The sequence below is a fragment of the Wyeomyia smithii genome, chromosome 2, assembly GCF_029784165.1.
Source record: "Wyeomyia smithii strain HCP4-BCI-WySm-NY-G18 chromosome 2, ASM2978416v1, whole genome shotgun sequence".
NCBI lineage: Eukaryota > Metazoa > Arthropoda > Insecta > Diptera > Culicidae > Wyeomyia > Wyeomyia smithii.
The window spans coordinates 30669250-30693258 of NC_073695.1; the positions used below are offsets into that span (position 1 = coordinate 30669250).

Sequence of the window (24009 nt, forward strand, 5' to 3'; positions counted from 1 at the left end):
CTGCCATCGATGAATGCATGTGAGCTAATCTGTAATATGACGTGTGCTGTGTTAAAAGTGAATATGCTTCTAAACATTATGATCTAATAAATGTTGAACACGCATTGTATAACTGCTGGAATATAAGCTTCTTGCACGCACTTCTAAACAAAGCGTGCCGGTTGATTTGACATAACCATTGTTTGCGAGCAGCAACTGCAGCGTGCAAGAAGCTTATATTCCAGCAATTATACAATGCCTGTTCAACATTTATTAGATCAGAACGTTTAAAAGCATATTCACTTTACACACTGCACAGGTCATATTAAAGATTAGCTCACATGCATTCATCGATGGCAGCCAAGCAATGGATCGCAAGTCGAGTCTTAACAGAAGCCCAGCAAAAGGTAGTTTTTGTTGCCTTTTAATACAAATTAAAAAATCACCCATACCATTTCCACAAGTAAAAAACTAATAAAGCTAATAAAAATAATTTCAACAAACAATTCGAGCTCCATGTTTGCATTTTTTTGTGATAAAAGAGCTGAATTAATGTCGATTAAACCTTTTTTTGCGCTACTATTCAGCGTGAGTTGCATAAGTATGTTCTAATGCGCGAAACAAAGGTTTGTAAACACTATTATTAAACAAGGTTAAACAAGCATTTAACAAGAGCATTTCAACAGTCGAGCAACGGCTTAGCAAATGTTTCATTGATATTTTTTTCGACAGGTCGAACACATACAGAACAGTAGCCTAATAAATTTTTTGCGATGAAACTTTACATCTAAAAACAGCAGACGGAGTGTCGCTACACTCGTTCTGGATTCGGCATCCCGGAGACAAAGGTCGATACGTTCCAACGATTGTGTACTTCCATGGAAATGCTGGTAACATGGGGCACCGACTACAAAATGCTAGTGAATTCTTTCACACCCTGCAATGTTCGACAGGGCGAACACATACAGAACAGTAGTCTAATAAATTTTTTGCGATGAATTATTCAACGCTGGTTTGACAAGTGTTCTGATGTTGTTGTTTAAAACCCTCTTCGCCGTTTCTAGACAACTGTGTGCCGGAAAATTTCAACCATTGAACAGAAATTTTCTATTTCCCATTTCGGTTGTTGTTCGACTGTTGTCTAATCAAAGTTATTCAATAATTGTAAAATGCTGTTCAAATTTTCATAGAGTTCTTCAGTTTCCAAAAGTAAAAAAAAATCTTTCGGGGCATTACTGACGTTGATTTGAAAGTACACAAGTTGCTAAATCTTTTAGTGGTTTAAAAAAATGTTTATACTGCAATAAATCAACTATACGACGCGTTCAGAAGGATGTTTTATAAAACCGGTGATCTAGCGTTCGCGTCTATAAGAGCTAAAGAATTGCTCTTTGAAAGACTTCAAACGCAAGTATGCAGCATTTGAACAACACGTGCAGAATAGTATTTGGGGAGTTGCCGTTTGAAACGTTCAAATAGTTTTTATTGGGCGAGAACACCACTGATAAAAAGAGACCTTTAAAGCGCTCCAACGCTGCACATATTTATTAGTGCTGCTGGTAATCACTTGCAAACGTTTGAACAACTTCTGTTAAGCTAGAGTTCCACTGTTGAATAAGTACATGACCAAAAAATGCTGCAACATTTGTTCAACAAATAGTTCAACGTGTTGTTTATTCAGCATCGATTGCTTCAACACTGCTTTTGTTCCATATTTGCTCTCATAACAGCTTCCAAATTGTTTCTTGGGATGTTGGTGACCTTTGAGAGAAGATTCTTTTTCGTATGAAGAATATGTTCTGTAAATGGTCAGGAATGCTGAAAAAGCGTCGAAAAGGCGGGGTTTAGAGCCTTATACAAACTTTTGGCACTTGTCACAAAGTGGTTTGTTATAAATATTCTACATTTAAATATTTTCAACTTGGTTATATTTATAGGAGAAACCAGAAGCGTTTCTATTTTTCTAGATTGTCACTGCGAGTGGTGTTTTCATCAATACATTCATGAATATTTTCCGTGACAAAGTTCCAAAATAAAATTATTTATTCGTGACCAACTCTCGAACATTGCAATTGTATTTTCTTTTTCATTTCACCGATGTGTACATATTAACAATAACATTCAACAAGTTTAAAAAATGCGATAAATGCTATTTGCACATGCAATCCCATTTTCGTTGTGAAAGTAAATCGTCTACCCCTTAAAATTTTCATGCACCCTCAGAAGAATAAGGTTCTAGATAGCATTCGTAAAATTTTGAATATATTAGAAACACGAAAAATTAAATTTGTTGCTCTCTTTGCGCAAATGTCTGTACATTTGTGAGTCTTGCTATAGTCTAGTTACAAAATATATGAACATTTTCGATGGAATTTTTTTCGATTCAATTTTATAATATATACTTTTACCGATTTTAGCAATCATCGTCTCCATGTAGCCAACGAATTCTAGGTGTTCGTCACCAATTATTCTTGGTGACTTCCGTAAAAAAAAACATGCATTCTTCTTGAAAACGATTATAGATCTTATCTGTATTCGTCGAAAAATCAATTCATAAGAGGTCCCTAGTGAGAAAATACTAATCGACCGTTAGTTTAATACATATGTGACTTTATTAAAATGAAGTAATCCTTCCTTTGTTACTAGATTGAAAAAGATCACATATTCTTTTCCAACAACATTTGACATATATTTCCTTAAAAAATTCACGATGACTAAATAGTAACATTTGTACGACAAAGCTCGATGTTTACTTTTACTGATATTCCTTTAAACCAAAAAAGACGACTACCAAAATCACTGTGACAATGTTAATAACTTATATTTTTTTAAAAAGGTCGCATATTCTCTTAAACAAAATTTCTGACATATGTTTTCTTATGAGAGTCACAGTGACTAATTAAGGAAACTCTCGTCACCAATTTACAAGACAAATTTACCCGTACCTCTTAATGACTTGGTGACTATTCTAAGACAAAATGCCACTCGTACTTTAAATTATCACCGTGACTACTTAGTGGAGAAAACTCTTTTGTTTCTAAAGAAAAATAATTTCGTCTGTGACTCTTCAGAGAAAAATAAATATATTGTAGTTCAATTATCATGGAGACAGAAAAATGTAAGTTTGTTTTAAAATCATTGCTTTCGTGTCTTTCGTGAGAAAATTCGCACAATTTTTTTTCTATAAAAAGTAATGGTTACTCGATTACAAAAACTGTTTCCATATTATTTTGAAAACATTCAGGTGACAATTGTAACAAAAAAGCCCTTCTTCATTTGTGACTCTCGTGCGGATTGGGTAAACACTGGTGACCTTAATCTGTTGTTTTAGGCAATACCAGCGCCGGCCGCATCCGAATGTAGGTCAAAGAAGGAGGTTGTATAGGAAAATGTTGACGTGATACTCGCTTTATAGAAGCCGAGAGTTGCTGAAGAACGTTCCTGCTCTGATTCTTCAATTGTGGAAATTAGCGTCAGTTGTGAACAAAATATTGTAAACCAAAGCTCACAGTTTTGATAATTCAATCACTAGTGTTGGTTTAGTAATAGTGTTTTAAAGGTTTAAGGTTCTCTGATGTACCAAAACCAAAAAATATTTCCGACAAACAAGCTAACCGTTACGGCCGTTGCTACGCAGTATGGCACTTGGAATTGCAACCCTTGGAATATGCATGCCAAAACCCGTAAAGAAAAGTTATAGGCTGTTTCAGCAACTTTACATGATAAGTACAATGAGCTCGCTTCAGAGGCAGTTGAGGCGATTTTGTTTTCCATCCAATTTCACATAATCCTGGTGATGATACATACTCCTCAGGCTTACAAAATTTGAATAAAACTCTTAATTTGCTCAAGCAAACACCTGGCGGAAAACGGAACGTTCAACGAGCTAAAAAAAATCCAGTGCAAAAACTTGTTCGGGCATCCCATGCACTGAAGCAATCGTTTCAGTTAGTTGTAGGACATCCAAGTGATACTCATGATGTGCTAGAACCAACAACTTACGCTAGATCGGGGGATCGAAATGATCAATCAACTGAAGGAAAAATTCGAGGCATCTTCAAATTCAAGTGAGAAGGTTTGAGTATTATGGTATTATCACATACATAAGACATACGTAACACTCAGTAAGAAGTCTTTCAAAAAAGTTGGTACAAAATGAACTACTCGAATGGTACCACACTCTGAATAAAATCACTGTTTGAGTTGTTTTTGAAGGCAGTGTACCTGCGCAGCCTCGCATTTATCTCGTTCCTACTCGAATAATGCTGCATTGATTTTGTAAATAACTTTTGTAAATAACTTTTTGTAAATAACTTTTTGGCAGTTTCTTATGGGATTTTCTTTGGGGCTCGATAAAGCCGAAAAAAAAATTCATTTCGTTCATTATTTATCGAGCAGTTTGACAGGACGAGGTACAGTGTACTATGGGGCAACGTGTACCAGAAAAAAACGCCAGTGTTACGTATGTCTTATGTATGTGGTATTATCCTTGTTGTATGTGCTATTGCCAACAAATCGATTAAAACTTACAGTCACTATTTCGTAACTGAGTATAACTAGATACTTTAAAATTACCTAATTTTCAGGTGAACATTTAGGATGTTTAGAACGACTAATTCGTAATATGAAGAAATGTGTAGAGGCGAAAGGAATCTTATGTTCACTGACTCAAAAACAGGCAATTCCTCATTATTCGAAACGACGCAAAGGAAACAGACCCTCTACCGCGAACCAGATACATATTAGCAAGGAGTTGGGCGAAAAAAGGTACTGTATAAGCGTAGGGGACAGAGACATTCGCGTTTCCAAACAAAAACATTTGATTTTAGCAAATCTGAAGGAAAAAAAATATCTCTTCAAGTGCGACCCGGTTTCCGTACAAACGATCAGTTTTAATCTGCCTTCGGATAATCGACCATTTGCCTGGGTTGAAGTTCATGGTTCGAAGTTCGCAGCCCTGCTCGACAGTGGCAGTAATACCACGATCATGAGCATGCGACTTCTTCAGAGAATTTCCCCCAACCGCTTCGAAGGATTTAGATCAACCATGCGAGTTACGCTCGACTGGTGGTCAGATCATGCCTGTTCAAGGCCAGTGCTATCTTTCTTCCACCTTCGAAAAGAAGACCAAAGTCGTTTGTACCCTCATCGTCGAAAATTTGAGTGTGGACTGTCTACTGGGGATGGATTTTTGGAGAACCTTTGGAATTAGTCCAGAATTACATGAATGTGCTGTGGTTAACCCTGGTCTGATACGGGTTTTGGAGGCTAATGAGTGCTCGAATTAATCGACACTCACTCCAGAACAAGCGCAGCGGGTAGATGAGGTAAAGTCTCTCTTCCAGGGCGTTGTTCTAGGTAAACTGAACACAACCACCTTGACTGAGCACAGGATTGTAATAAAAGAGGAGTTCCAAGGTAAGGATCCAGTAATCCGCTATCCGTATAAGACGAGTCCAGAAAAACTGTCCAAGATATGGGCCGAGGCAGACAGATGGCGTTCGATGGGAATCATAGAAGAGTCCGATTCGGAGTGGTCGTTGAACATTGTGGCCGTAACGAAACCCGATAGCTCCATTCACCTTTGCCTAGACGCTAGGCCCATTAACGAGCGTACCGTACGCGATGTCTATCCGCTTCCGCACCCCGGTCGTATACTAGGCAGTCTTCCGAAAGCTAGATTTCTGTCGACAATTGATCTGAAGGAAGCTTTTCTTCAGGTCCCGCTAGCGGAAGACAGCCGAAAGTATATAGCCTTCAGCGTGCCTGGTCGCGGAATGTTTTACTTCACCCGATTACCGTTTGGGCTAGTCAATAGTCCTGCGACTCTAGCAAGGTTGATGACCGGGTCCTAGGTCGAGGCAAACTCGAGCCGTATGTCTTCGTTTATCTCGATGATATCATCGTGGTAAGCGAAACCTTCGAGCACCATGTACAACTGCTCCAAGAGGTTGCCGACTGCCTAAGGAGAGCCAACTTGACGGTAAATCTTGAAAAATCCCGTTTCGGTGTTCCACAGCTAAAATTTCTAGGCTATTACCTTTCTCGTGGTGGCTTCAAAGTCAATCCCGAGAAAATCCATCCGATTCTCGACTATGAAAGACCGATCACGATAATGAAACTTCGTCGGTTCTTGGGCATGTGCGGATATTACCGCCGATTCATAAATCACTACAGTGAGGTGACGGCGCCGCTTACAGATTTGCTCAAAACGAAGTCGAAGAAGATAAGCTGGAACACCGAAGCCGAAAAGGTTTTTCTTGAGATCAAGGAGAAATTGATCACTCCACCAGTTTTGGTTTCACCGGATTTTTCGAGGGAATTCATCCTCCAAACTGATGCGAGCGACACTGCAGTGGCAGCAGTGCTTGCGCAACAGCATCCCGATGGTGAGAAGGTAGTAGCTTACTTCTCTCATGAGCTTACTACACCGCAACGCAACTACCATGCCACCGAAAAGGAGGGGCTTGCGGTCGTTTTGGCAGTGGAAAACTTCCGAGGCTATTTGGAAGGTTACCACTTTCGACTGGTCACAGATAACTCAGCGATTACTTGAATTATGCAAACCAAGTGGAAGACTGGTTCCCGTCTGAGTCGCTGGAGTTTAGAGCTTCAACTCTACGATATGACTATCGAGCATCGTAAAGGCAAAGACAATGTCGTCCCAGATGCTTTGTCTCGTGCCGTGAACGAAATCTCGGCGGTGACAAAGTCCGATTGGTATTGCAGTCTAAAATCCAAGGTAATCGCAGACCCTGATAAATACTGTTACTTTAAAGTCGAAATTGGTCAACTGTACAAGTACGTCAGGAATGAGGATGATCCTTGCGACTCGCGGTTCGGTTGAAAGCTGATTCCAGCCCCGGAGTGTCACCCCGATATCGTTGAGAAGATGTACGAAAATCTTCTCCACGTGGGGTTTGAAAAAACCCTTAATGAAATCAAACTCCGTTATTTCTGGCCAAGCATGGCAACGCAAATAAGAAAGTATTCGCAGCAGTGTGAGACTTGCAAGGAGATAAAAGCTCCTTTTGTTCCGGTCCAACCTGAACTAGGGCAGGCCAGAACATCAAACTCACCATGGAGGATGATTTCGGTGGACTATATTGGCCCACTCCCAAGAAGTAAACGGGGAAACCAACATCTGCTTTTTGTGCTAGACGACAAAGCAGCTCCCTTTGTTGAATTCTTCGGGAGCAGTGGTTTAATCGTCACGGGTGTCCTAAAGTTCTTCTGAGCGACAACGCTTCCACCTTCGTGTCGAAGGAGTTTGGTCATTTCCTGAAAGAAAAAGGGGTTAAACACTGGTTGAATACCAAGTACCATTCACAGGCGAACCCGGTCGAACGAGTTAATCGATCGATAAACACCGCTATCCGAGCTTACGCTCGCACAGATCAGCGGGAATGGGACCTCCACATCTCCGACGTGGAGCGGGTTTTCAATACAACTACCTACTGTTCGACCGGGTTTAGTCCTTACTTTATTGTCCATGGTGAAGAAATGGCTTCGGGAGATGACTTCAGTCGAACTCCAGGCGCTTCAGGCGACGACCATCAGAAAGTGACAAACCACGAGCTGATTCGGAAGGTTTTTTTTTTGATCCGGAGAAATTGAGTGCGAAGCGAGGAGTGCCGTGTTCTTGGCGCGAAAGATAGAAAACCGTTCGGTGAGGGTGAAGAAAGTTTGGTTATAAGATCCCGACCCGTGAGTTTATTTACAGTTACTGTGTCACTGTTTACTGAGTGCGGGATCGCCGATATATGGGAAAATATTTCCCCCGGCTAAGTGTAAAGGATTCCTGATACGCTCGCCACTCTCGCTACAAAGGGTAAGCCGATCGAGCCAAGTCTCCCCTTTGTAGCTAAGCGTCAAGGAGAGTGAAGCAGGTGTAACCAAAGGCGCGTTCACCTGGGTAGTTCATCGCGGTGGCTACCGGGACAGTCTACGGTGAGTAGGTTTGTCCGGTGATATTTCACCACCGTCGCTGAGGGGGTTCCGCCAAAGTAGCCCTGCTCGCCCCCTTAGCTAAAAGCCAAGGACCCACCATTTCTACGTGTCAGCGAGGAGAGCGGAAGGTCAGTTTTTTATTTCGTTTCTTATATTTATTTATTTCATTCATTGTATTTTTGTTATTTATTTGTTTTCACTAAATTTATTTCCACCTAATCTAACTCCTTTTTGGAAAAGTACCCCAGTGCTACACCGCCCGCCAGGTAAATCGACCCCGCGAAAGCTGAGGTGGTAAGCGATAACTTACTCAAGAAAAGTGTACAAATGACAAAATAGGTTTTTCAAGATTTGAGGAGTTACGACGATTACGGAATGTGCAAGAGCGTGCGCAGCCGGAAGACAGTGTCCAATCTGTTCATTATGTATAAAAATACTCAGGGCAATACACTTGTTCACAGCCAATATCGTGAAAAATGAAACAGTTACACCACAGACTAACAGACATAGCTCTTCGAACAAATTTACAATGAAATCATCGTTCGGATGATACCAGTACTTTACGACTAGCACCATCTGCTGCCGTGTTCGCGCTGTGTCTTGTATATCGACATCAGTGCTGGCGTACGTGCATGTGTCATACTGGGAACCACAAAATATGTATGAGATTGCATGACAGCGCCCCAGATGGCGTTTTCACGCGGCGACTGTTACTCGATTAGAAATTTGAAATGATCGTTTTTTATGGCGATGGAGCTAGTGTTACATACGACAGTCTGTGGTTACACCTCTGAATTGTATCATGATCTATTGTAATTTATCATGAATATTATTTTATAACTCAGTCAAATAAATATTTCCAAAGTAATTTTTTATGATACTCTACTCGCGCTCAAAATCTGGCATCTAGTTCCCAACAAACAATTTTGCTGTTTTTTAGCTTAAGATTAAGCTTAAGCTATTATTAGGCGGATTCCGGCTGAACTGAAGCCTAATAAGCTGCAATCCAACAAACTTGTTTGTTAGGTTATCAACTTCAATTTGACACGAAAGCCCTAAGAGTGAATTTTGACTATATGTGTTTTCGCTTGGAACCTGCAAATCCATTTGCAGAATGCTGGCATTAATATCGCAGGATTATCATGGTTTTTTGACTTCTCATCATGGACATTTGGTTGACTTCTTTATAATCGGAACTCTCAGATCCAAACAAACACGTTATTCTTCCTTTACATTCAACACGTCGTGCTTCCCTAACATTCAAATATCAACAGCAACAACGGTTATTTGCAGAATCAACAGTTAAAAAGGTTCAAAATACGGAAAAAACGTCTTCTTTCGATTCGCTGATTTTGCCTAGTCTCTTACTAAAACAGTCTGTAACACCGACAAACGAGACGATGTCGGAGTTGGAACAAATGATTCGTTAATCTGGGTGTTATTTTTTATACTTTTTATACCACTACTACACTGTTCAACAGTCCAGCAGTGAAGTCAAGTCCCGAGTGTGTGTGATGTGCAGTGTTCTTTTTTCCGTACAAATTTTCGCTTGATTTGTTGCCCGAAAGAACGGCAATTTAATTGAAAGTGTTATTTCGACGATTAACTAACTTTGTCCGGTAAAGTTCAGTCGGAATTCGGCTGATTCTTTGGTGTACTTGGTCATTTGGATTTTTTCATATGACATACTGACTGCTGTAATTGATTGTGTTCTCTCTTTCTAACTATCGTGTGGGGCCCGTGCTTTGGAGAAAACAAGGGAAGGAAAGCGGATAATTTGTGGAAGTGTGAAAGAGACGAAGTATCGGTGGAGGAACGGAAGCTTCAATGACGGCCAGTCTCCTATCGTAATGATTATGACGGTGATCATGATTGTGATCTAGCTGCAAATATAGCAACATGTTTTTGATGAAGTAATGGACGAAGCTTCGTGATCACTTTGATGCGGTGTGATAATTGTGTTAGTGGAGTTTTCTCGCTCTCGTCGGTGATTGTTAATTGCTGTTCAAAGCTGCTGAAAAAATAGCGAAAAAACTGCAATCTGAATACAATAAGCGCAGAGCAGAGTGTTCGTTTTTTTTATTCGCTTGCCCTGATAAGAAACTGATCACGGTTAGTTGTTGTGCTTGTATTGTTTGTCTCGAGAAAACACCGCAAGGCTAGCGGAATAAAATGAACGAGATTGAGGCGTTAAGAGCTGAGGCAGAACAGCTGAAAAATGCCATTCGTGATGCTCGTAAGGCCGCCTGTGACACGTCTATCCTGCAGGCCACCAGCCAACTGGAAGCAGTCGGTCGAATTCAGCTTCGAACCCGACGAACCCTGCGGGGGCATTTAGCCAAAATCTATGCTATGCACTGGGGCAGTGATTCACGATATTTGGTATCTGCCTCACAGGACGGTAAACTAATCGTATGGGATTCACATACAACCAACAAAGTTCATGCCATTCCGTTACGATCTTCCTGGGTAATGACCTGTGCATATGCTCCATCCGGAAATTACGTTGCATGCGGAGGTTTGGACAACATCTGCTCAATTTACAATTTGAAAACACGCGAAGGAAACGTCAGAATCGCACGAGAATTGGGAGGCCATACAGGCTATCTGTCTTGTTGCAGATTTTTGGATGATAACCAAATTGTTACCAGTTCCGGGGATATGTCCTGCGCCTTGTGGGACATCGAAACCGGTCAACAGGCGACTTCATTCCAGGGCCATTCAGGAGACGTGATGGCTCTATCGCTAGCACCCCAAAGTAAAACCTTCGTATCGGGGGCCTGTGATGCAACTGCCAAATTGTGGGATATCCGTGAGGGCCAGTGCAAGCAAACATTCCCAGGTCACGAGAGCGATATAAACGCGGTAGCATTCTTCCCTAGTGGGCAAGCTTTCGCAACCGGATCGGATGATGCCACCTGTCGGCTGTTCGACATCCGTGCCGATCAGGAACTGGCCATGTATTCGCACGACAACATCATCTGCGGTATCACCTCGGTAGCGTTTTCGAAATCCGGTCGTTTGCTGCTGGCCGGATACGACGACTTCAACTGCAACGTATGGGACACCATGAAGGCGGAACGGGCCGGTATCCTTGCGGGGCATGACAACCGGGTTTCCTGTTTAGGTGTAACGGATAATGGAATGGCTGTTGCAACCGGATCCTGGGACTCGTTCTTGCGTGTTTGGAATTAGGTACTTATTGCTATATTTATTATGCTAATTGCGTTGATCTGAATGGCAGGTTGGGTAAAAGACACTGTACCAAACTGGATTCTTTCGTTACTTTGTGCAATAGTATTGTCACGAAAGATCGTTTTTGTTTTCGACCAATGAGTTTGTTAGATGTAGATTCGCATTATTTGACAAGTTGTAAGCATCCTAAACTTTACAAAATATTAGCCAATGCTTAATCGATTTCTTCTCGAAAACAAAATAAATGGTTAAACCGTTCCGCGCTGATGGCATCGTGTGGCCTAATATCTAAACATTGAATGCAGTTTTACACGACAATAAACTGGAAGGTCACTTTAAGAGTAGAATAAATTTAAGCCATTTTACTAAGCACTGGCCAAATCGATCTGCGCGCTCAAATCAAGTACATGAGTTCTCCGATCGTCATCTTGAGAATTTCTATTGCATTTCCAGTTGTCTTGAACAGTTTGGTTACGGGTTCTGGTAAACATTTGTACAGTAATGAACATTTTCGAACAAAACTGGTGGCCACATTTAGTAATATTAATAACTACGTGAGGACTATTTCTGTTTGCTAAATTTGAGGGATAGGGAAATAGAGGATAATTGAACATTTCAGGCAGGTTAATTTTATCAGAGCGAGTGTTCGCTCTCTCTATTTGATTCGAGACCTAAACTGCCGCGCGTAGCAAGTCAGTTTCATTTGCATTCTCACTAAAATTGAATTGATACGCGGAAACGGTAGCTAACTATGCATAGTCTCGTAACAATAGATAGATTCAATAACTTTGTTCTGAAAAACTTCGGGAAAACATCCAAACATATTGTCCCATCTCATAAGAAGCAATGGTATGAAATCACACAAATACGCGTTTTTCTCGGCTTGCTGAAAATGCAAATGGGACGGACTATGCGCGGCAGTAAATAACAATTCGCTGCAGCGGTCCAATCAATTGGTAATGAAAATAGTGGCCTTTTTTAAAGTGTGGAAATTTCAACAACTTATACGCAGAGTAGAAAAATGCCTTAGACGTGAATTTCAGCATGTCTTGGCTAATATTCGATGTGGATGCTTTGTATTGCACTTTTGTTTGCTGAAAGATTCGTCTATGCCCACAGGTCACAAAGAGCAGTTATATTATGTTGGTTAACCGCGTCGATATACTGTGCTCGTGTTATGGTGTAAATCGATATTTAAAATCACTATTATCAATTATTCTACCTATATTCCACAATAAGTTCATATTGACAACCATATTGTTAATGATATCTACCTCCTTCTTATTGTTCAAGAAAACCACCTGAATCCCGAATAACGACGATCGAGCACAACGAAAACGAAGGCCCCACATCGTCTAAAAATGCAAAAATCAAGTTATAGTAAAGCGCGCGGTAACGTAGCGAACTGATGAGGTACCGCTTCAAGTGATCCCGCCACCCAATTCATTATGTCAGAGGAATAAAGAAAAAGGAATCGCATGTGCCTTCTGGAGTTTCACGTGACCGCGTACGATTGAGAGAATAGAGGTAAGATTCCTTGTGGGCAGCTTCAAAGCACAGCTAGAGCAGCTCGAGCAAGCCAAAACTTGTATCAGTAAGTAAAGTGCCTTTTCTACAAACAATTGTTATGAATGCACTAGATTTATGTGCACAATTCCCAGATTCCAGTCGTACAGTATCAGTACTAACAATATTCGATTACAATATAGCACACACAGAAACAACCAGCACAAAAAGGATCAACGCAGCAAAGAAACAAATAACTAGTTTGTAGGAGGTAAATATTTCATCTTGCTTTTGTTTGTCATTTTACGTACACTACATTTTCGAAGTAAAGTTTAACTAGAGCGAACAAGGCGCGAAAGGAAATTTTATACAACTTTCACTACTACTCTAGATAGTATCTATTTAAAGAAAAAAAAAAACATAGATTATATACAAGTCTTTAAAGGTATCCGCTGTAAAAGGATCTTCGTATTTTTATTATATAGTAAGTAATTTAAACAATGGCCTTACACGCGAAATAAGCAACAGATTGGCAGACTCAAAATTTCAAGTCTTAATTTATTTGTATGTCTCTGAAGCATAGTGACATTTCGGCCACGAATGTTTGTTCTGTTGATACGTAACGATCGATTCGGAATACATTGAGAAGGTATAAATGCATTCATTCTACTATCCAACTAATGCCAGGGCCAATTATTCAATTTATCCCGAATAAGTAGATCGGAAAAGAAAGAAAACAATGGAAAAAATCTTTTAACTATTTGATAAATATATACTTCTAGGACGACACAAGTGGCATCCTGAATAGAACTGTAAGAAATGACCCCTTTCTTGGTTATTGATAACAAACTATCACCTGGCACGTGAAACAATGAAAAGGCTAATTTTTGTTACGGAAAAATCGACGATGATCGAATGTTGCATCACAAATCACACTCTGATTTGCCGTTGAAATTTGTAGGAAAAGTTTTCTGGAAACCACAAGATTGGGATAGGTTTCCCCTGCAATCTTTTTGTTCACACCTTATACATTTCTGATGCCTGTATATTGAAATAACGATGAACCAAACCGATTGGACTGATCGTGTAAAAAAAAACAATAAACTGGTATAGACTTGGTATCTTGTGAATAGATATTGTTAGGCTCATTTTAATAGTTTACCTCCTTTTAAAGAAACTTCTCCGAAGACACCTCTGCCGTGATATAACATTATGACATACATCCATTTGATCAGATTTTCAATACGGCCCAAAAAGGAACGGGTTACCTGTCACTTTAGTATTGAAATGGTGCATAGGGGGAATAGGGGCATAATGAGCACCCTAACTTGGTTGCTGATTTAAGCATGGAAAACGAAAAAAAATTAAGCTGTCTTCAGTGCAAAACTTGAATCAACTATCTATAATTGAAGGTACACTATTCACAAATTGAAAGTTTATCGTATAATGATGAAAAACACAAATTAGATCAAAAACTAGCAATCAGTCGATGTGTGGGCCACAATGAGCACCCCACTGGGGCAAAATGAGCACCCACGGGGTATAATGAGCACTCTCATAGAACATATCTTGAAACTGTGTAAAAGTACAACTAATGGGCCAACGTTTGTCGCTAGATGCCGTGATACTTGGCGTCTTGTTTCGTTAATGTCCCGTCGCGCCTTATGGTGGCCAATTCTGCCTGCAGTCCGTTTTTCTGACCGATTCGGTCTCAACGATTTTCTAATATATGTTCGCACTATCACTGTAAACAAACACTGACTATGGAAACAGACAAACTCACAAGTCTACTGAGATGAATTTCAGGTAAGTTTATGTGACAAGGTGTGCTCATTTCACCCCACCTAAAGGTGACCATTTCGCCCCTATCGAATTAGGTAAAGTGAACATAAGATTTTAACACTAATTATAGCTTAAAATCAAAACTTCAATGATGGTGAAATTCGGGGTACGACCCATACGTCATATTGATGTGTCTACATACTTGGTTGAGCCATTTAAACGACCGTAGAAGCTTATTTTGTAGTGCGCAGTAATAATAATTTTTCCAGCATCCGGGAACCAAGTTGATTTTTTCAATATATTTCCATATTTTAAACAGACAAATCACTTTTGTTCTACATTAAGAAATACTGTAGTAACTACGAAAGAGTTCCACATACCATGTTGTATTAAAAAATGCGTAGTTTCGCATAAAAGAGGGGTGCCCATTTCGCCCCGTGTGCTCATTATGCCCCTAATCCCTTACGTCATTTTGTTTTCTTGATTTTATGCAACGTACGAATAAGTAACAACTAAACTGCCGCTATTCACATAACAGTCCTATGTAAAAGTCCTATGTTTTCTTGTTTTTTTTGTGGAAATGGGTCCATTTTGGCATGCTCTACAAGAGTAGCCATTAAAATCGAGGTTGTGGGAATCAAACCTCACTTTTTTAATGGCTATTCTTGAAAAACATGCCAAAAGGGACCCATTTTTGCAAAATTTACACAGGACTCGCAACTTTTACATAGGACTATTATGCGAATAGTGGCAGTAAAAGAAAGATACCAAAAGATGGGTCTTCGAGTAACGAACGAATTGGCATAAGAACCTCATATTTGAAAAAATGGCGCTTACGTCAGTCTGCGAGATTACGACAGACCTGCACTACCCACCATAAGTATGGAATCCCTTCATTGAGCATTGCATCACCCAATTTGAACATTGCAGCACCCCGGAAAGATCAGCACCACCTACAATGAGCAGATTTACGTCACTATCTCGCGATTCCAACCACCAAGAGAGTTGGGGATCTCAGCAAAGTTGTTCTGGTGGTCAAGGTATTAATTGAATTTTAGCCGCAATGGGATGCTAGTGTGCATAAAATTTTGAGTATTTTGAACATAACTTATTTCGTACATCACGATTTCCCTACGAAACTAATAAGCTGAGTCGTATGACACTGGAAGGATCAAAATCGTGCGTGCAGATAGCTGGCGAGACATCAGCCGCGTTCGTAACGTTGGATGGACTGAAGCAGGGGGACGCGCTCTCCAACTTACTGTTTAACATCGCTCTTGAGGGTGCAGTACGACGAGCAAACGTGGAAAGAAACGGTACGATCATCACGAAATCTCACATGCTTCTTGGCTTTGCGGTAAGGCCGTGGAGGAGGCCTTCGTACCTTTTAAGAGAGAAGCAGTGAGATTGGGACTAGTCATTAACTCTGCCAAAATGAAGTACATGGTAGCTGGCAGAGAGCGTGGGAGTCCCCGTGGTGTTGGTGCTGAGGTGGAGATAGATGGGGAACGATTTGAAGTGGTTGACGAATTCGTTTATCTTGGTACGCTTGTGACATGTGACAACGATATGAGCCGTGAAGTGAAACGACGAGTTGCAGCTGCGAACAGGGCTTTCTACGGACTGATTAACCAGCTAAGGTCTCGTAGTTTGCAAACTCGCACAAAAATAGCGCTGTATAGGACGCTGATACTCCCGGTGGCCCTTTACGGACATGAAGCATGGATGCTGAAGGAAGCTGATCGACGTGTGCTCGGAGTTTTTGAGCGTAAAGTTCTGCGACCTATACTTGGCGGTAAACTGGAAGATGGAGTGTGTCGCAGACGCATGAATCACGAGTTGTACCAGGTATACAAACATGCTGATATAGTGAAGGTAATACAGGGGGCAGGCTTCAGTGGGCTGGATATGTAGCCAGGATGCCTGACGAGAGAGCCGCCAAAACTATCTTCAGTAGAGAACCAGGAAGAGGACGACACTGTGATAGGCCTCGCACGCAGTGGATGTGCGCGGTGGAAGAAGATGCACGATCTGCTGGTGTACGGGGAGACTGGAGAACGGCTGCCCAAGACTGAAGAAGCTGGACATCTCTAATTCGTTCGGCCAACAAAGTAAAGTAAGTAAGTATCTCGTACATAACTACTTAGATAGTTGCCGTCTTCAGGAAAGTTTAGTATAAGACCACTACTAGTATGCATTTAGTTTTGAGTGTTATGAACTAAGTTTATCTCGAGAATCCAACTACTTAGTTGCAGTATTCAGCGAATAAGCGATTAAAAATTCTCAGAATAAGTTAAGGCACAGCGTAAAAATCAGGCCAAGCTTGTAAAACCGAGAGAGCTGCTCTTTTGGTACCTACGAAAATAAAACAACTCTGGCAATGGAACTATAGCATTTTCAACATTACAATGTTCAGATAAATTGTAAAGATAGAGTGTCTTTACAAGTGCTTCATATATGACTTGTTCGGATTCTGCCAAATTGATAAAATATAGCCTAACGGCCATTCAAAGAGCAACAGAGCGAAACCAAGCTTGCCGGTATGGCAGACTGTAATCCGGTAAGCACCCCATTAGAACCGGATCTGAAGCTGGACTGCCAAAAAGATGAACGCCTGATAAAGCAACCTTTCCGTGAGAAGATGAGCTGCCTGATATACTTGGTCTTAGCGTCTAGACCGGACATTTGCGTGGATGTCAGCTACTTCAGCAAGCATCCAGCGAGCGGGCCCAACTGATGAACACTGGACTCATTTGAAGCCCGATATCTGAAAACATCCATCAATTTTGGACTGGTGTACCAACGACATAAGAATGCCGAACCCTCGCTGTGCTACTGATTGGCGAAATGATATGAAATATCGTAAGTTAATGTTCGGAAATGTATTCCAAGTGTACGGTGCAACAGTGTCCTGGATGACCGGAAAGCAGGCAACTGTAAAACTTTCGTCAACAGAAGTAGAATATGCTTCGCTCAGCCAAGCCATGTGTGAAGCAATATGGTTGCCGAATTTGATGAGTGAGCTCGGTACTACATTCAACCAACCAGTACCGATATTCGAGAACAATCAGGCCTGTACATGAATCGCAGAAGAGCCGTATGGTAAACATGGTTGACCGACGATGCTGGATAGTAACTGAGATCGTTTATAATCAACAATATCCTGGACAAGCTATGAGTTCTAAGTCTAATAAATTTCTCGTTCTCTTTCCAAACCTCGGTTACAATTACACGTAAACAGTGAGCTCTGTCTAGTTTATTAAAAATTGCCGTCAAGCAGCAATGTTTCCATATGCAACTGGTTATGAAGTTATTCAATCGTACCTATTTGTGTTACATAAAATGTCAACAGCCTCACAAATTTCCCTTTATCGGTACAGTTACCAGCTGCAACTAAAAATCCCAAATTAAAAGCCGGAGCGTTAACATGAATATTTTGTTAACACCCATTGTCAAACGCGATAGTAGCAGGGTTGCCATTATACGAAAATAATCTATTACTAGCTGAAGACAATCTGGAACGATTGAATTTTCATTTCGCCAGATAGTTATATATTTGAATAGAATTTCAGCCATCAGCGAAGCTGAAAAAAAAATTATTGGCGAAAAAACTTGTCTCCATTTTTGCAAAATCATACTAGCAACGCTGTACCCGAGCTCTGTTTCGTTTTTTAGAGCCAGTCATTAAGCTGATAAAAGATCTCGACGGAGCAGATCGATCCTATTTTCCGGTGAATAACGAGCATTGATTGATAGCTGTGAGTAGGAAAAACTTGCAGGCAGCAGCTGGGTGTTGGAATATGGTATTTTTATTTAACGATCGTACCGATCAGTGCAATTAAAACCATTTTTCGGAACTCCTCCCTATAGGTATCACCCATTCCGAGAAGAAAAAGTGCAGAAACCATTCGCCAATCGACCCGTCGTTGCTCTACGTGAGAAAAAGAGGCGAAGAGTTTGCTTCTCTGGCCGAGGAGAACACCCAGCGGTGAGAGAGTGCGTAGCCGCCGCAGCGAAAGTGCACATCTAAGCATTTCGGAGTGTAGAATTGTGTTGTGTGTCAAAAAAATCATCGCTTCTACTCCAGCGAAGGGAGCGATAGAAAGATTTACCTTTTGTGGAGAGAGAAAGAGTGAAACCGGAGCATTTGTCGATGAATCAGTGAGTGAAAAGAGCGAGAGTGCAAAATCCCGACGTTTCAGAAGGTGGATATTGGATTTTTATATGTAAAGTAATATGGAGGATCTAAAAGATGGTGATACGTTTTAGTGAAATGCTAAGTTTATTTGAAAGAAAAAGTGCACAGAATCAGCAATTTGTATCAGTGGACAACTAAAAAGAATAAGCGACTGAAGTTGTGCCATTCGGGACTGGTAGAGATCGCAGCAAAAAGTTTGAATGGCTTTGATATGAACTAGTGTGGATAGTGCGAAAGTCCCAACAATTGCAAACTGCAGATAATCGATAAATTGGTGTTGAATTTTTTTCCTCTCTCGTGGCGATAGCATTGAAGATCGTAAAAGTGTAAGGTGACGTTCGTTCAGATCAGCAAAAGTTAAGAAATAATAATCGAAGAGGAGAGAAAGTCAGCACCCTAAATTGGTCAGCTTAGTCGAGATAAAAGCTTCGCGAAAATCCATACATTTTGTTGCGGTCATCGCGGAAGAAAAGTCGAGTGTCCAGTAGGTGCTAAAAATCATTCTTGTTTGCTTGCGCGAGAATGAATGAGCTGGAAGCACTTCGGCAGGAAGCGGAAACGCTGAAGAATGCAATCCGTGATGCTCGGAAAGCGGCCTGTGACACCTCGTTGGTTCAGGCCACGAACAACCTGGAACCCATCGGTAGGATACAAATGCGTACCAGACGCACCCTGCGGGGTCATCTAGCTAAGATCTACGCTATGCACTGGGGCAGTGACTCGAGAAATTTAGTGTCTGCTTCCCAGGATGGCAAACTGATTGTGTGGGATTCGCACACAACGAACAAGGTTCATGCAATCCCGTTGCGTTCGTCCTGGGTGATGACTTGTGCCTACGCACCATCCGGAAATTTTGTTGCCTGTGGTGGATTGGACAACATCTGCTCCATCTACAACTTGAAAACACGAGAGGGCAACGTAAGAGTATCACGTGAGCTTCCAGGACACACTGGCTATCTGTCTTGCTGCCGCTTCCTGGATGATAATCAAATAGTGACAAGCTCCGGCGATATGTCATGTGGATTGTGGGACATTGAAACGGGCCAACAGTGCACATCGTTCCTTGGCCACACTGGAGATGTGATGGCATTGTCCCTCTCACCTCAGTGCCGTGTGTTTGTTTCGGGAGCGTGTGACGCCTCGGCCAAGCTGTGGGATATACGTGAAGGACAGTGCAAACAAACCTTCCCGGGACACGAGAGTGACATCAATGCCGTCACGTTCTTCCCGAATGGTCACGCATTCGCCACTGGCTCCGATGATGCCACCTGTCGTCTGTTCGACATCCGTGCCGACCAGGAATTGGCGATGTACTCGCACGACAACATCATCTGTGGTATCACGTCGGTTGCATTCTCCAAATCCGGCCGCCTGCTACTGGCTGGCTACGACGACTTCAACTGCAACGTATGGGACACGATGAAAGCGGAACGAGCCGGTATTCTGGCGGGCCACGACAACCGTGTATCGTGTTTAGGAGTTACGGAAAACGGCATGGCCGTGGCAACCGGTTCCTGGGACTCATTTCTGCGCGTCTGGAACTAAGAGGTCTGTCTGTCTGTTTGAAGCATTATCAGCAACATCTTTCTGTACACTCAAACAAACGCCGCTCTTAGCATAGGAACAAATGCAAACTAGTAGTCAGAAGATGTGCAAAAGCGCACATCTGTCCCACAGCAAGCGAAAATGTACGCACCGAAAACACACAAGGAGAGACAGCAAATCAGTAGTGTTTCTTTGCTTGAATCTGAAGGAAATTGTGCATTTGTAGAATATTTCTTGTTTGTGGTTATTGATTTATTTTAAGTTGATAGACTGGTTTTAAATGGTTTGCCATTGAATACATTTGAAAATCTCGTGATAGATATGATTTTGGCACAAAAAATGTTGACACTCGGTAGTTTTATTTATTCCGCGACACATTTACCGCTTGTTTTCGTTTTAACCTATTGTTTAAAGCCAAAAGATGTACTGTTCAAATTGTGCCGTAACAAGTATATTTGTTTTATCGACGCAAATATTAGACTGTTAGTAGTTTTTTAACCACCCTAAATTTTAACTCTCCTCTATAGTATATTTTTATTTTATTTCTGCCGGCAACAGCAAGAATATGAGACCGCGCACAAGAAAAAGTCATTAAATAGACGTTTGTATTTATTTATTTTCATATGTATTACTACATTCTAATATTGTTTAAAAAGCTGCTTTTCAGCTGTATTAGATTTTCTATTTGAAACAAAAGTGTTATTCCTCTATTTGTACACAAACATATACATATATTTACGAATATCTATTTATACACGTCTTTGTATTTATTTATTTAGTCTGTACAATCGAAAGGAGAATTAAAGAGAAAAAAAAAAACAAAAAAAAAACTATAACACAAGAATCACTCCATTGTGCATGAGCTCTCAAGGGGCGATATCTTAACGGAAATTTTGCGAAAACCAGTACGTTTCCAAACCCGTTTACAATTCTGCAATCAAAAGGTTTCCTTAGGATACTGAGCTTCTGCATCTGGAGCGATTCCCAGAATGCGTGTTAGTGTATTAATATTTGTTTTCGCACCGATGCGTCGGCAGCTTTCATTGCATTTTTTCGGTATCAAATGCTCCTCTTCTCATTCAAAAGCCATATTAGATTACGCTTACGTTTAGATTGCATTAAGGAACGTTTGATTGAAAATGCGCAAAATGGTGAGAGCGCACGCAACAGTTACCTAATTCAAGTAGGTTTATTTTGTACTTTTGTGCTAGTCTGTACCAGATAATAAAAGTGCTCATGTTTTGCTACCATACTTCAATATGCACTTTTGATTTTGCTCTAAAGCGTGAAAATGTCAAACAAACAAAAAATAGTCACAAACATAAATTCAGCATGGTCATATCTCAAGAATTGTATGAAAAAAAGAAAAATAGAAATGCCTATAAATTAAATTAAAAAAACTTATACATGTAAGATCATTCAAAACCCTAAATAAAAAAATCGCATTCATAAAAAAAGTAAACGCATTATACACTGTTTAAGTTACACTTGTAAAACAAAAGAATCATTAAAAACACATAGAGGTGATAAGTGTGTACAAGTTATAGTAATACAAAAAAAAGCGTTACAAAAGTAAACACAATGCATCTAAATCAGGGTCGATCATGTATCGTTTTGTTTCGGATTGTTTGTTTTCAAACTTTTGCACGCACACGTTGCTGTACAACCACACACTTGCCAGCACGCTGTGGGAAGAAAGGGCTCTCTGACACAGGGAATGACGCCAGAGTGCGTCATTTCTTGCTAGTAAGTGTGTCGTACGTGCTTCAGCCACGCTAGTGTGCACTACGTGTGCGTACACGGTTGAGCAGCAATGGTCGAAATTGAGCTAAATCTAAACGCATCCTTCATTCCGCATGAATATCACCGGTAACTCAGTAGTATCAAAAAGTATGAAAAGAAAAAAACAAAAATCGAATTTCGCCCGGTGTTGATCGATCGAAGACTCTACAAAACCGAAGCCAATCGGATATATGATGCGAGTATATTGCAGCAACGTTTGTTGCCGAACATTGCAATGAAAGAAATATCGTTAGCGCCACCCACTGCCTAGTCTCTTCAAAACACAAATTCTGAGAAAGATTTATGTGGAGAAAATAAATAAAACTAACAAAAGCGGATAGAGTTAGTAGCGAACAAAGCACAATGAACAATAAACACAGTCGTAAAGTAATTGAACGAAGTGGCGAAAACATTAGATCAAATCACACAAAACAACACTTCTATCATTGTGTGCGTACGCTGATGAACAATATGAGAGCGAAGGAAAAAGAGTGCAACTCAACGGAAGAACGGTACGACAAACTTTGAAATTGAGAAACTTAACAAGTTAAATTTTACGTTCGGGGTGCGGAAACTAAACAAAATAAGTCTTGCATATTTTTGGGCGAGCAACTCTCAGCAGGCTTCGATCACAAAACTAGCACAACAGTATGCGAAACTTCTATTATCAAATCAAAAGCATTCACAGATTCTTTAGCGTTTTGTCAGAAAAACAAACACCGACGAAACAAGACCGTGGGCTAGTTTTGGTTATTTATACCTGAAAAGTGATCGTACCGTATAATTTAATAAGTGAATTTTTACGTAGCATTGAATTAAATTTAAAGTGCATTTAAAATGGACAATCGTCCATCTAATTTATCATCTTTTACGTTGCTTTCAATATTATTTCATGTGTAAACCTAGTTGCGCTCTGTTGTTCAAAATCTGCAATTGTAGTAGATATTAAGAAGAATGAACAGAACGAACTTTAAACTGACCAAACAAGCCAACCACTCCAGTCACTCACATTGCTTGAATCTTCAATTATATATACACAAACGCATAGAAGTTTCCCTCTTTTACATTTTTGAATGTTTTATTTCATATGGAAAAATAGTATTATGAGAAAAATCATTGTTCCACCAGTGTTGAACATAAAATTATCACTTTTTTCCTAAGACGAGTTTTTATGAACACACACACATTTCTTCAAGATGAGGATTAATTACGCAGCATCACAACTCTCTCATTGAACATCTACCGAAACCGAACAAATAAAAATAAAACAAAGTGCGAACGTTTGTGATTAAATAAAAATAAAAAAAAAACAAAACCAATCAAACGACACAGAGTTCGTGTCACGCGATGTACGAACACGTTGGGAATACAGTTGTGGAACAAAATGTAGCAGAATGAAAAAGCAACACGTAGTAGTAACATTCGGAACCAAATGATATGAGCTGTATTTGCAAACACAAGTCTTAGAAGAGGTCAAATTTAAAAACCAAGATAAATTAAAAAAAAAAACATCTTCAAATGATACGCCCGGAAGCGGTCGAACTAAAAAATGCGCTAATTGTCTGAGCGAAACGTTCAGTCGATCGATAATATCCACAAATTGAGAGTCAACAGAGTCGACAGCAGAGAGCGATCATGTAGAGCTATCGAAGTAAGCAGTGAAAAAAAAGTATGAGAAGAAAACAAGTAATCACCATTTTTACACATTTTGAGGTATCGAAAAATATTAAGAAGAAATGAAAAAGCTTAGTTTTTAAGGTAACAAAATAATAAAAGTATAGAATACAATTAACTTATTATGAATAACAAAAATAAATTAATAAGAACAAAAACAGCGGTTTTCACTCATCGTACACTTTCTATAGTTACTTGAGTGGCAGCATTTTTTTCGATGGTTACTAAGTTATTAGATGGCTGCGGGATGCGTCGAGATTCTAGTAGAACTTTCGCGTTTCCTGAGAATGATGCAGCTGTTCGAGCTCCTCCTCCTCCAGGCGGCGCTTTTTCTTCCAGAAGATTTCTACATTCTGACGAGGGGCATTGCGCATCTTAGCTGCCCGAGCACCGTTCTC

General features: G+C 40.4%; 2 protein-coding genes across 2 annotated transcripts; both read left to right on the top strand.

The window, feature by feature from the left end:
• Window positions 1-9400: 9400 nt before the first annotated feature.
• Window positions 9401-13422, top strand: LOC129722946 (guanine nucleotide-binding protein subunit beta-1-like). Its single transcript, XM_055676822.1, has 2 exons — window positions 9401-11124; window positions 12418-13422. Exon 1 carries the CDS (start codon window positions 10102-10104, stop codon window positions 11122-11124), a length of 1023 nt encoding a protein of 340 aa, XP_055532797.1. The 5' UTR covers window positions 9401-10101; the 3' UTR covers window positions 12418-13422.
• Window positions 13423-18059: 4637 nt separating this feature from the next.
• Window positions 18060-23769, top strand: LOC129722704 (guanine nucleotide-binding protein subunit beta-1). Its single transcript, XM_055676385.1, has 2 exons — window positions 18060-18215; window positions 18283-23769. The coding sequence occupies exon 2, from the start codon at window positions 19133-19135 to the stop codon at window positions 20153-20155; it is 1023 nt and encodes a 340-aa protein (XP_055532360.1). The 5' UTR covers window positions 18060-18215; window positions 18283-19132; the 3' UTR covers window positions 20156-23769.
• The last annotated feature ends 240 nt before the right edge of the window (window positions 23770-24009 follow it).